Source organism: Mus pahari, chromosome 16 (genome assembly GCF_900095145.1).
Source record: "Mus pahari chromosome 16, PAHARI_EIJ_v1.1, whole genome shotgun sequence".
Taxonomy (NCBI): domain Eukaryota; kingdom Metazoa; phylum Chordata; class Mammalia; order Rodentia; family Muridae; genus Mus; species Mus pahari.
Genome location: NC_034605.1, coordinates 11,895,286 through 11,909,852, shown reverse-complemented (window position 1 = coordinate 11,909,852; position 14,567 = coordinate 11,895,286). Strand labels below are relative to the sequence as shown.

The 14,567-nt window shown below is 43.6% G+C and overlaps 2 protein-coding genes across 2 annotated transcripts in view; one reads left to right on the top strand and one right to left on the bottom strand.

Annotated features, from left to right (window-relative positions):
* Positions 1–377: 377 nt before the first annotated feature.
* On the top strand, positions 378–9,809 carry LOC110334245 (filaggrin-like). Its single transcript, XM_021216102.1, has 3 exons — positions 378–507; positions 9,119–9,739; positions 9,787–9,809. The coding sequence occupies exons 1-3, from the start codon at positions 378–380 to the stop codon at positions 9,807–9,809; spliced, it is 774 nt and encodes a 257-aa protein (XP_021071761.1).
* Positions 9,810–9,829: 20 nt separating this feature from the next.
* LOC110334244 (filaggrin-like) overlaps positions 9,830–14,567 on the bottom strand; it is a 9,285-nt gene continuing 4,547 nt past the window's right edge. The window contains exons 2-3 of the mRNA XM_021216100.1: positions 11,722–11,876; positions 9,830–10,633 (exon numbers count right to left, since the gene is read on the bottom strand). Coding sequence (XP_021071759.1) covers positions 9,830–10,633; positions 11,722–11,876 — 959 coding nt within the window. The remainder of the gene's footprint in view (positions 10,634–11,721; positions 11,877–14,567) is intronic.

Here is a 14,567-nt window from a genome sequence, read left to right as displayed (position 1 = left end):
ATTGGAAGGGCTGGAGAAAGAGAAAAAAGGGAGGAAACAAGATAATTATATTTTCATTTCAAATTTTAAAAAAAATAAAGGATATCTCAGTAAAAATTAAATAAAACCTACCCATCCCCCACAAAAAAATATGCACCAGTCAGTGGCCTGATGTGCTGAGCGAGGAGTCTCCCTGACAACACAGCTCACTTTAGCTCAGGGGTGGTGAAAAGTGGGGCATAAAAGACCTATCAGCAATCCCAGCTTAAGCTGCTGCACACATTTCTGGCTCCACTGCCAACCTGGTGTGTAGCTAAACAGAAGCCCAGACAAGGCTAACCTGAGGCGTTTTCTGTGATACCACTGATATCATTTACAGTACACTAGAATACAAAGCGATGTCCCCAGAAAAAGGCGAAAACATCGGCCTCTGCTACCAATTTTCAAGTAACCCTTGCCAGTATAATAACCTGACTTTAAAAGCTGAAGCACAGCAGGGCAGAGGGATCACAGAAAGCCACCAGCTGTGTAAACAAAACGACAGGGAGTGCTCCTGAACTGGCATTCTGCATGCCAAAGATTGGAAGGGAGCAACAGCCTTTCTCAGAATTGATGGATGCTTGCAAAGTGACCTTTGAACAGCTATAGACAAAGAATGGGGCAGCAATTAACATTAAAACAGCAGCTCTCTTCTTAAGCCGAATTACTTATGAAAAGCTTTGGGTTCAAAAGCATGAAATACTTTCACATACACACACACAGACATGGACACCACACACAACCATACACACACATACACATCAGGGCCTGGGACACAGCCAAACAGAAATCTGGGGAGGAAAGAGTCATTTTCTGGACCTTGTGTAGAAACAAAATAACACAGGAGTTAAGTATTATTTTATTATTTATCAGCTATGTTTGATTGCAGGTTGAACTGAAGCTTACATACGTAATGTATGCATTGGCTCAAACTCAACCTATTTTTAATAGTATTTTTTACAGGATTTCAAGGACTTCTGTAAGGTTGCAAATAGTTTCTGTGCAACATAAGCCAAACATCTCCCTTACACCTAAGAGTCTTCTGTCTGTATAAGTTACATGAAATTGGAATGTCTATATATAGGCTACTAGTTAGGAAAGGGGATGTGGATGAAGATGATAGAAAAAGGGATAGAAGAGAATCAATCTAAGCAAATTTGTTTGAAAATGCCACGAAGGAACCTATTATTACCAGAGTTAAAGGCAGAGCCTGTGTACCTGGCAATAAGGCAGAGTCAACCACTGTCCTCAAAAAGAAACTAACAGAGACAAATTAATATTGAAAAGCAGGAAAATATTTATTCAATGTGGTCACCTTGGAAGACAAGGAGATCCAATGACTCCTAAACCCACCTTTGGAGTCCTAACCTGAGAGTAGGGTTTAAAGAGGTAACAGGAAGTATCCATAACTCCGCAGTCTTGATCAAAGCATGGCCAGGCTCATCATTGTCTTGGATTCAGTCTCTCCTGTAAGGTGGTGTGACAGATGGAGGACATGATGTGAGATCCAGATACCTAGCAAAGACTCATAAGGTACTGAAAAGCCAAAAAGAAGAGTTTCCTAATTCTGCCTTCAGAGTTGTGTTCAAATTGCCTTATGATTGGTAAATTATAGACCATGGCAAAGGGAAACAGAAGCATCATAAGGGACACCCCTGCTCCCCCCAAAAGAGGAGTTGGGACTTTTAACTATGAAAAACCCCATGTAATCAGTTAGGGACACACAAAGAAGACATGTGTGAAAAAAACCATTCTAAGGGGCAAGAAACTAATAAAAGCAAGTCTACCAGCCTACATGCCTAACAGTGCAGCAGTTAGTGTCTTAATCAGATAAAATGAGCAACAAAGATTCCCTGACACATGTTTGATGATATACATAATTGTCTCTGAGCTGCATGCTAATTAGACATCAATCTTAAGTAGTTCATCTAAATGACTGTGATTGGAATGACATTCACATAGCACACCCCAGCATTTCAGGCAAGGAACCACAGAGGTACGCCAACCACACAGGAAAGGAGGCTTCTCAGATGATCACTGGTGACTTCAGCTCCCCTGAGAAGCAGCCTCGCCTGGCCTGGATGCTCAGGACCCAGAGTTCTAAGAGTTTCCCATTGTTACCTGCCAAGCTCTCTGGAAGAGCTGTCCAATGCCTTCCTCTGTTCTTACCTCCTTATTGGTTCTGCTCTGGAAGGACAGACATAGGATTTGCTTCTCAGTCAGGTGTCAGTAAGTTGTGGTAAGTCACCTGCTATAGACCCTTCAGTCTGACCCATCACAATGATCCCAGATCCACCTCTGTCCAGGGAACCTCAGCCTGGAGTCTGGGAAGTTGCATACCATGTCAACCAGCATTCTTCGAGACTCCAGTCAAACACAACCTTTGCAAAAGAGCTGCAAATACAGCCCTTCTTTGGCAATCTAGATTTCTCTTGGTGGATTCAGTAAGAGCACTTGCTGGACAAGCATGAAGATTCAATCTTGGGTAATGATCACTCATGTAAGAAGTAAAGCAGGGCCATCTATACATCTATAACACTGGTGCAAAAGGAGGCAAAGACAGAGGGTCTTAGGCCTCACTGGACAGCAGTGTAGCTACTTCCAGGTTTAACAAGAGACTGTCTCCAGGTGTATAAGTGAGAGAGTGGTAGAGCAGGGCACACATAATGCCCTCCTCTGGCTTCAATACACACACACACACACACACACACACACACACACACACACATTTCCCTTGGCAGATGGAATGGAATAGCAGGCTGGAGTCTTGAGGAGGGAAGACAACCAGGGACAATGAAAGACTGCCCTGGGCAACCTAGCAAACATCAGTTGTCTCAGCCTGTCTGTTATTTGCCCTATTTTCCAGTTTCAGACTCTGAGTTAGGCAAATACGAGATTTTTGTGGCTATTTATAAGAACTAAGGATGGTGAGGTTTGAAGAAATGCCTTCACCTTACCTAACAAGCAGAGTGAAATGAGGGCCACAGCGAGCCAGGGTGGGCACAGACTTATCAATTAAAAGCACATCTTAAAGGCCAACCCAACTCCTTAAAAACCCAATGTGACTTATGAGAAAAGTACAGAAATTTTGCTTGGAAACTGACCTATGAGATAAACAACCAGATGCGCTTCCCATTGCTGGTGAGTAAAGATTATGGGTGGGCACTGACTGCCTAAGGCTGCTCACAGAGGCAATGTTGGCCCAGGAGCTATTAATTGTATAGTTTGGTGATTGCGCCTGATAGGCTAAGCATTTCCAATAGAGGACCACCTACTGCGTGGTCCATAGTGCATCTCCTCTCTAGTCTCTTCAGCATAGAGCAGGAAATGAGAAGCCTTGAAGAGGCTTCATATCACTCATATTTCCAGCGTGCATACCCAGAAATAAACAGAAATGTGCCTAGGTTTGTGTGTGCATGTGTGTGTATGCATGGGCGTTTATAAATTTTTCACACACAAGGATAAAACGAAAGATTTTCTATAAGGTACAAATAATTAGAAGTATGATTTGAATTTTTATTTAAAATTTGATCCCGTAAAACTGAGAATGAAAAAGTAAGATGTCCCATCATCAGGCACCAAACCCAGACACTATTGCACATGCCAGCAAGATTTCGCTGAAAGGACCCTGATGTAGCTGTCTCGCGTGAGGCTATGCCAGTGCCTGGCAAACACAGAAGTGGATGCTCACAGTCATCTATTGGATGGAACACAGGGCCCCCAATGGAGGAGCTAGAGAAAGTACCCAAGGAGCTGAAGGGGGCTGCAACCCTGTAGGTGGAACAACAATAAGAACTAACCAGTAACCCCAGAGCTCGTGTCTCTAGCTGCATATGTAGCAGAAGATGGCCTAGTCAGCTATCATTGGGAAGAGAGGCCCCTTAGTCTTGCAAACTTTATATGCCCCATACAGGGGAACGCCAGGGCCAAGAAGTAGGTGTGGGTGGGTAGGGGAGCAGGGTGGGGGGAGATGTATAGGGGACTTTTGGGATAGCATTTGAAATGTAAATAAAGAAAATATCTAATAAAAAATCCACCCCAAATTAATTAATTAGTTAATTAATTAATTGGAAAAAAAGTAAGATGCCATATCTCCGTGTCATTGGATGTATCCAGGATTCTCATCCTTATCTAAAAGTGGGTGGCAGAGCAAGGGCCTTCAACAAGGACACAGCAGGGCCTGCAGCCATCCCTCTGAGACAAAAGTTTGGTGTCCTGAGTTTGGTCTCAGTTGACAGCTGCCCTCAGGATACCTCAATTATAAGTGGCTTCTCTTTGGAGCTGAAGAGCTTCAAGACCCTTCAAAAATAGAAGCAAAACCCCCCCGATAGGAGGTCTGAGCACGTATCTCAGTGGAGAGGGCCGGAAGGTGCTTACTTAGCACAAGGCCCTGGCTTTATCATCCAGCATGGCCTGAAAGAAAGAAACAAAGCACATGTAAGCTTTGGGGCTGACCACCACAACAGAACCAGGACCTAGGAACCTACGTAAGTTGACCATTAAAGTTTTAAATAGCAGTGTTCTGAGAAGTCTCTGCTGGATGCTGACTCTGTTCATATGCTTGTGGATGAGCAAGACAGCTTTAAATGTTAGTTAGACCTGTTGTGTGTCATCCATTTGTTACAATAAGTAATATTTCATACATTATTCACTCATCTTGAAAAGAAAGCGTTTTTTTCTTTGAAGTGTTGATTCCTCCAAGAATATTCCTGTCAAAAGGCATTGCTTAGGACTTTAAAGAAAGATTAACACATTGAGGCTCTAAGAAAACTAAATACAAATGTCTTCATCACCCAATCCAATTTCTAAATTATATCAAATTCAACATATTTACCAAAAAGAAACAAAACTACCAGAAGGAAAAATGTAATATTCTCTAAACTCTCAAAGCTGAGCTTCAGGGAAGAACCTGTAACATCTACTGTATTACAAAAAGTGAAATTTCTGAAATTGCAGGAGGAGGTTATTCTCTGGAATTGAAGGATGAACAAAAGTGCAAATCACTGAGGTGAATTTAATGTCTTCTAATGGGAAGATCTTGGTGCCTGTGCCAGGAACAGGGACAACCCAATGAGCACCTGGGAAAATGACACCACGTCATGTGTACTGAATAACAAAATGTACAGTCTAGTGTTGAAGACTAAGAAGTAAAAGCCTGGCCCGAAACCCTCTGTGGCACAAAAACCTCTGTAAGACAGCTCTCCGGGTTAATGACTAGGGAGAAGATGCAGCCCATTATGCGAAGTGTCATCAAGGACAGATGGTCCTGAGGCATACAAGAAAGCAGGCTGAGCAGGCCACAGGGAGCAAGCCAGTGACCAGTATTTTTCCATGGCCTTTGCTTCAATCCTGCCTCCTGGTTCCTAGTGTGAGTTCCTGCCCCGACTTCTCTCCATGATGGACTACAACATGTAAACTGAGGTAAACTCTCTCCAAGTTGCTTTCAGCCATGGTGTTTTATCCCTCACTTTCTCAGCCCCCATCCCATTTTTTTGCAAAAATAAAATTGTACTAGTTAGTGCCTCCTTTTGATTGGTTAAAGCCAGCAGAGAAGCGGCCAGAACTATGGCATGTTTTCCTCTTCAGTCACTTTCTGAGTGTGAAATTTCACAGAGTCTTTGAATATGGGGCAAAGCCACAACTGAGCTGAGCTGAAGCTATGGGCCATGCAGGGTTCACAGGCACTGGGGGAAAGGCCTTGATAACATGACAGGAAAATCCATCTGCAAATTATAAGCAGAAACAGAAGCAGGCTTTCCAGCTCCCCCTGGAGACATATTTGGGAGGAGATGGAAGGCGTAGATGACATATTCTTAGAAAGGGATCCCACTGGGAGAGGAAGCCACGCCTGTGCTCAGCAATGTCTGTATATTAGTAGTTTCCCGTACCATGTGGCAACACCCAATAAAAGCAAGTGGGTTGTGGGTGCTCTGACAGGAACTGGAGAATACATACTCTTTAAACTGCAGAGGGGTTACAGCCTGATAAGTCTATAGCCAACTGTATATTGTAATTTAAATGAATTTTACATATTTAACCACCCAAATGGAGTAGCTCACACAGTTCACTCTAGGCTACTAGTTGTCTAACTCACGTAACTGACTGTTGGCTATAGGTTGCTGCAACTACCCAACATTGTGCAAATATAGCACTGTGTATGGCTCACTCAGGAAAAGGTCAACACTCAAAGTTACAAGAATAAGCCTCCCAGAATGCATATTGCTTTGGCACTACAGTAAAGTAAAAAGCGTGTAAGCCAAATGATCAAGGGTCTGTATGCTTTATCAGCTTAGATACTACAGACCATTCCTTGTACAGTTTTCCCTGCTGTGGAGGTGAGTAATGGTGCCTTCCTGACACTGACTGATATCTATTACTCATTAACATCACTGTGGCCATGCAAGAAGATATGGAATCAGGACTAAGAGTGTCTGTTAATGAAAATGGAATAATTTGGAAGGAGGAAGAGGGGACCAAGCCAGAGAGAGAGAGAGAGAGAGAGAGAGAGAGAGAGAGAGAGAGAGAGAGAGAGAGAGAGAGAGAGAACAGGATGTGGAGATAAATATGGCCTGCACATAGTCTAAACATGTATGAAAAAGAATAGAACTAGACATTTTGTAATCTACTTGAAGAAAAAGATTAACAGTCTTATCCAGTTGTAAATTCTGAAAGTTATAATAACAACCCACCTCACAAAATACACCCACGGATGCAATGGTGGCATGAGTGTGAGAGGGCTAACCAACCGTGGTCGGACTGGAATTAAGGCCCACACCACAGGACATATCACATACCTGGTACTGTACGCCTTCCAAAGAACACGTGACTCGTGCCCTATACTCCCTAGTGGAAAGTCGACAAAGAAATAAAAAGGAAGAAAGAAAACACCATGATGACGTCTAATTTTTTTTTTTTACAACTCAAAAAAGTTAGTGAAAATAACAAAGCTGTAACTTTCTAATGGCTCATGTTCTATATTTGAAGAAGTATAGGCACCAAGATGACAACTCAATTCTGAGCATCTATACCCCATATGCAAGGGCACTCATATTTGTAAAAGAAACATTACTAAAATTGAAATCCCACATCAAACCCCACACATTAGTGGTAGGATACTGTAAGACCCTGCTCTCTCCAATGGACAGGTTATCAAGACAGAAACTAAACAGAGAAATAATGAAATTATCCAGCATTATAAATCAAATGTACCTAACAGATATCTACAGAACATTTTACCCACGCAAAAAAAAAAAGAAAAAGAAAAAACTTTCTCTCAGCCCCTTATGAAACATTGCCCAAAATTGACCATGTAGTTAGTCACAAAGTAAGTCTCAACAGATACAAGAAAATTGAAATACCTGCTTCTGACTTATCATACCACCATTGGTAATTAAAGCTGGACTTTAACAACAGTAGAAACAAATAAAAATCCTACAAACTTGGAAACTGAACAATTAGCTACTCAATGATCACTGGATCAAGTCAAGTTTGACTACAGGAGATGGTTTCTTTAGGCTCCATATTCCCCCCATTGGTAGAGGTCTCAGCTAGGGTTGCTCCCAGAAACTTTCTGAAGAATTCTCCATTCCAGAGATGCCCACTGCCTCCACTAATTTCTGTTCTCTCTCCCAACATTCTCCTTGCTCCCACTCCTGATTCTCACCCCTGTTTCCCTCCTACATTTCTTCCACTAAGTTTTCCCTCCATCTACTACTGAAGAAAGAAATTAGAGAAGATATCAGAAGATGGAAATATCCCATGCTCATGAATCAGTAGAATTAATAAAGTAAAAGTGACCATCTTATCAAAAGCAATTTATAGATTGAATGCAATTCACATCAAAATTCCAACACAATTCTTTGCAGACCTTGATAGAGCAATTCTCAACTTCCTACAGAAAAATAAAAAACTCAATGGGGGGAGGTGATAAGGGATTTCCAGAGGAGAAACTAGGAAATGGGATAACATTCAAAATGTAAATAAATATCTAATAAAAAAATTTAAAAAAAGAAAACAATCCTGTACAATAAAAGAACATTTGGAGGTATCAATACCTCGGATTTCAAGTTATACCACAGAGCAATAGTAATAAAAACTGGAAAGTAAGAGAGAAGAGAAATGGACAGTGGGGAGGGAAGCAATCTCAAGGATGTGCCAGAGGTCTGGGATGGAGAGAGGCCCCATAGGGTTTATGGGGATGACTCAAGTTGAGATTCCTAGCAGTAGGGGGTTATGAATCCTGAAGGAGCCACTTCCTGTAGCCAGGCAGAACTCCCAGTGGAGGGATAAAGATAGAAAACCACACACAAAACCTTTGACCCAAAATATGCCCTGCCTACAAGATGTACAGGAAGAAAGAACAGAGACTGGGGGAATGGCCACTTGGTGACTGCCCCAATTGAGACCCATCCCACATGCAGCAAAACAACCCCTGACACTATTAATGATGCTTTGTTATGCTTGCAGACAGGAGCCTAGCATAATTGTCTTCTGAGAGGCTCAACCAAGCAGCCAATGGAAAGAGATTCAGAGACCCACACCCAAACATTAGATGGAGCGCGAAGAATCATGCTAAAGAGTTGGGGAAAAGATTGGGAGGGACCCATACGAGACAGGGACTCCACAAAAAGACCAACAGAGTTAACTGGCATGGACCCTTGGGGTTTCCCAGAGACAGATTCACCAAGGAGCAAGCACAGGCTGGACTTAGGCCCCGTTCATATGTAGCAATGAGCAGCTTGGTCTTCCAACAGCTGAAGCAGAGGCTGTTCATGAGCCTGTTGCCTGCCTGCCTGTGGATTCTGTTCCCAGAAACGGACCTCCTAGTCTGGCTTCAGTTGGAAAGGATGCACCCAGTGTAAATCAGTGGGTGACACCCAGAGAGGGATTTCTCTGCTTGAATCTCACTCAGAAGGGGAAGTAAAATAGACATCTGAAGTAGATGGAGGGAAAACTTAGTGGAAGACATGTAGGAGGGAAACAGAGGTGAGAATCAGGAGTGGGAGCAAGGAGAATGCTGGGAGAGAGAACAGAAATTAGTGGAGGCAGTGGGCATCTCTGGAATGGAGATTCTTCAGAAAGTGTCTGGGAGCAACCCTAGATGAGACCTCTACTGCCGCAGATGGTCAGTCAGGGGTCTTAAGACCTGCGGAGGGCAGCGACAGCGAGGTCTACTCCGACTTCTCAGAAGGCCAGGGAGTGGGAACCCACGGTGGGTCGGTAGCCGGCCAGAGGCACCAGCAGCGGCCCTCCCGAGGCCAGCAAGGCTCCGGATCCTACCAGGTGTATGAACACAGCGAGGAAGAGTTCGATTCCAAGCACCAGCACGGTCACCAGCAGGAACAGCAACGCGGACACCAGCACCACGAAGAAAACCAACAGCCTGAGTCCAGCCATAGGCAGCAGCAGTCCAGTGGGAGAGGGCAGCAGGGAGCCCGCCAGGAACAGGAAAGGGACAGCTCCAGATCCCGGGGCTCTAACCAAGGGCACAGCTCCTCTCGCCACCAGGCCGATTCTCCCCGGGTTAGCTCAAGATCAGGCTCAGGAGGAAGAGGACAGTCCCCCGATGGCTCCGGCCATTCTGGAGTCCAGGGCGAAGCCAGGCGAGGGCAGTCCTCATCTGCCCACAGGAGGGCCGGATCCAGCTCCGGCTCAGGGGTCCAGGGGACCTCTGCAGGTGGACAGGCAGCTGACGCCTCCCGGCGCTCTGGGGCGCGCCAAGGCCAGGCATCTGTCCAGGGTCGCGTAGGGTCTCAAGGCCACGCACAGGGCCGCGCAGGCCCATCCGCTGACAGGAGCACATGTCGGGGCTTCAGCGAGAGTCAGGCCAGCGACAGCAAGGTCCACTCCGACTTCTCAGAAGGCCAGACAGTGGGAGCCCACGGTGGGTCGGTAGCTGGCTGGCACTGGATCTGTCATGGCCAACACTCTCTGGAGATGGTTCGGCACGGGACGGCTGCCTGCCTCCCTCAGAGCCTCTGGGGACTCCCTGATGATGGGAGGACTCGGGCTTGCTCTGGGAGCCTGTTCTGTTTCTTCTGCTTCCCTCTTTTTGCTCTAATGTAACATTCTCTGATATATAGTAACAGTGATTGTAGCTTGCCTCCCAGTCTTCATTGCATTTTCTATTGTCATAGATTTCATCATAATTTTTGTCTTTTGGCTGTCTGTGCTTCTTACTTCTGTTGTCTTTTCTTTCTGTGGAATCAGAACCAGCCCTTTGCTTTCTATTTGAGTCATGTTGGTGCTTGTGTTTTTCTGTTTCTCTCCTGTGTGTATCTCTGCCCTCATTTCTACTGTTTGATCCATGCCTTTTCCCTCTTCTTCCGTTTGGGCTTCTCGTTCTGTCACCTTTTCTCTTCCCATCAGTTCCGCCATGCTTCTGTCTAAGACTCTCTTCTTCTCCTTCCTCTCCCTCCTCTTCTAGTCCTTTATAGTCATGTTTACTTCTCCTCTTTGATCCATGTGTTTGGAATCTTTCATCCTTGGATGCCTCATAATATGCTTTTGCCATCTTTAGCACCAGTAGTAAATACTCAGCGAAATCTAGTTTGTCATCGTGGTCNACATCTAGCATTTGCATGAAGACTTCAGCAATGTCTTGGTCATCTGGATTCTGTAAGAAGTTAAGAAANNTATTTTTCCAGAACAACTATTTTCAATTTTATCAATCAAATGCAATATACATTTATGATGTATTAGAACCTGTTTGTTTAGGGTTTTTTTTTTGTAGTATTTTTATGCCTCTCCCTTCTTGTCTGTTAGTGTTAATAGTATCTGAGTTAATGTTTAAATATCAGCTATTAAACATCAGTTTTTCCTAAGTCAATTACTCTTCTTTTTTATTTAATGTGTCAGAATTTTATTCTTTTCATGATCCAATTCTTTTCAAAGTATACTCCACTAATCTTGATTTTGGGGAAAACTGTGATAANTTTGGTTGATAGTATTCATTTCTCTTATTTTAAAATTAAAATTGTTAGTTTTTGAGTTTCAAATATGCTTTCTCATGTATGAAGAACATGTAGGTACACATTTAAAGAAAGCTAAATAAATAAATTTTATAATAATAATAATAATAATAATAATTTTATTTTTAATAAATAAATAAATTTTATCTTGTCTAAAAAAAAAGAAAGACCTGCGGAGGGACTGCACTCGAATACCCAGGTAAGGAACGATTCAGCATGACAGACAGAGACACAGACACAGATGGCTGTATCATCTGCTGCAAAATCTTTACTTCAAGCATCAGATTTTATACACATGAAACAAGGAACAAGAAATTGGCACAGATTCAGGACAGATCGTAATCTTACTTAAAAAACTATTACCATGCAGATTGTCATTATTGCAAGCACAGAACATTTATTAAAAATTCAACTTTGGCACTTTGCCTGCGGTCATGCTACCGGACACTTGGTTTTACTTGTTTCATTTTGTCCCAGGTACTGTCTCCTGTGGTTAATACCACCAGCCAGCTTTGTGATGCTCTAATATTCTGTTTTTGAGACATACTTTGGACCATTTAAGTTCTCTTCTTTATAGTCCCTCATCCCAGGACCATGATGGACATACATAACACAGCCCATCTATTCATACGTAAGTCATACATTTCTGTATAAGGAAGGGGGCATCTGTTGGAGAGTAAATATAAGGCCCTTGGTAAATCTTGGGAGTCCACCATCTGCCTCCTATCTTTACTTGAAATGCCTTATTTCCCTTAGGTGTCTCCAAGCCTAAACTTTCATAATACTCTCTTTCTGTTTCTATTTTATCCTCTGAATTCCTTCTAACTCTAGTGTTTCTTGTAAATCCTGATTCATACTTTTGCATGGCACCCATAATTTCCCCAAATCCTAATGAAGAATATCTTAATGAAGTTTTCATTAACCGGGCAGTGGGAGGATCAATTTTGTTAACAGCCTTCTTTAGTGCTAGATCACATAGTTCATTTTCCACTTCCTGCTCTTGCCCTATCTTTGACTCCGCCGTGGGTGCCTAAGNCTNCTCAGGCTGGCACATACTGTTCTCTTTCTATTGAGGTTCAGTAGTTCCTTCCTTATTTCCAGGAATATCTAATGCTGAATCTGAAATCCACCCCTCACCTGATGGTGGGATGGTTGTTGCACAAGAGCTGTAGATCAAAAGGCCTCAAACAATTAATAGTCCCATTGCCCAGGTACTGATTATCCCCCAGCATGTTCCCAAGAGGAGAGAACTCCATGATTATCTAGGAGGTCGCTGCCGTTGACCTTTAGGGGGACAAAGCCACATGTGGCATGAACCCCCAGGACCGACAGCCATTCAAGCTCTTTGGNCTCCATGCTACACAGTCTTCTCTGAAGAAGGTGCGGCACTCTACCAATGGAGGGGAATATGGAGCCTAAAGAAACCATCTCCTGTAGTCAAACTTAACTTCCAATGAAAGTAGGGGGACATGAACATACCCACAAAATAATCGGCCCAAAATTTGTCCTGCCTACAAGAGGTTCAGGGATAAAGATCCAGGGAATGGCCAACCAATGATTCGTCCAACTTGAGACCCACCCCATGGGAGAAAGCCAACCCCTGTCACTACTAATGATACTCTGATAGGATTTCAGACAGGATCCTAGCACAACTGTCATCTGAGAGACTTCATCCAGCAGGAGATAGAGACAGATACAGAGACCCACAGCCAAACATCAGGTGGAGCTCAGGGAGTTTTTTTGAAGACTGAGGTGGGGAGCAGATCAAGGGATCTGGAGGGATCAAGGATACCACAAAAAGATCTACAGAATAAACCTGAGCCCATGGGGGCTCGCAGAGACTGAACTCCCAAAGAGCATGGTCTCCTACACAGATGTAGCAGAGGTACAGTTTGTTCTTCATGTGGGTCCCCTCCCAATTGGAGTGGGTGCTGTCTCTGCCTCTGTTGCCCGCCTTTAGATCCCTTTACCCTAGCTGGGCTGCCTATTCAGGCCTCAATGGGAGAGGATGCACTTAGTCCTCCTGTGACTTGATGTACCAGGGTGGATTAGTACCCATGGAGAGCCTCCCCTTCTCTGAGGAAAAGAGGATAAGGGAATGGGGGAGGGGTTGTTAAGATGGGACTGGGAAGAGAGAAGGGTAGAGAGCTGTGATCAGGCTATATATATGAATAAAAAATAAATAATTAAAATTTAAAATAATGTTTATTTAATAGGTCAAGCTCCAGGCAAGGTCATGTCCCTGGCACTGGAGGAGCTGACCAAGGGGTAATATCAATCTGTTCTATCTGAAACCAGCTCATACTTTAAGTTCTGAGAATATACCCTGTGCAGCTATGGGCTTACAAAGACATCCTGTTGTGAGAGCTAAATATTTCTAGATATACAGACCACTGATTATATCTGCCCATCTGTCTCTACAAATTGCAGAAGTTAACAGACAGGGGACAAAGTCCCCAAAGCTTCCCAGAAAAGCCATCAGTGGGAGAACCTTGGGTAGTTCTACATGCTAAGCTCATCCAGGCCATGGAGTTGTAGGACCGCCCAATCCCCATGACCTCAGCTTGCAAGTTGAATTCTGGATAAATCAAAACTCTCAGGCAAAAAAAAAAAAGTGTTGGCTCCTTCCTCATGACTTATGAGAGAGTGCAGAGCCCTCAGGCACTGCTTCTGAGGGACAGCTCCCTAAAGCAGCCATGCTGGGCTCTATTTTCAACTGTCTGTCAGGGTAACTAATCACGCTCCTGGCTGGCCTCTCCACCTCATTTTCAAGTGCCTTCTTTTTTTTCTGTAATTCATAAATCCTCACTTTCATGTGAGGCTTCTCTCTGATACTTTATCAAATGCCTTTTGAAAGCCTCTTCAGAAAATATAACCCATGTCCTGGACTCCTTTCTTTCAGCTGTTTCTTCAGTAATGGAATCAATTCCAGGGGGGCAGGGATTCTCAGATACACATTGTCTCACTCTGAGGATCTCAAGGCTCATAAAACCAACTCTAATTTTCCTTCATGATGGGCTTTTCAGGAGAGAAACAGATAAATTCAGCATTCTTCCTAAAGTGTAAACCTCAGCTTCTCAACACTTTTTCATAAGTCTTTCTGTGCTACCTATAGTTATCCACATAATTAAAGAAGTAAGCCATAAGAAAACACTGCAGTCAGGCTTGGTAACTTGAGTTTGTATTCCCAGACACTACAAGACTGACAGAAGGATCACAAGTTCAAGATCTACCTGGTCTATAGAGAACATTCAAGGCTGAGCTAAGTAAAGGATATGGACTACAACTCAGTAGAGTCCTTCTCTAGGATGTGCAAGATTCTTGGATAGATGCCAGTGCTACAAAGAAGGGAACGAAAGAGGATGTTGGAGCATAGATTCATCAGAAGAACACTTAACTAGTCTGCAGTGTCTGGGGTTTGATCTCCAGCACTGCACAAACATGATGGCACATAGAGGTAGGAAGTTCTGAAGTTCAAGTCCAGACTTAACTACATAACAAATTTGATGCCAGCCTGGGCTACATGATTTCTGTCTCATAAACAAAAGGAGGAGGAGGAGGAGGAGGAGGAGGAGGAGG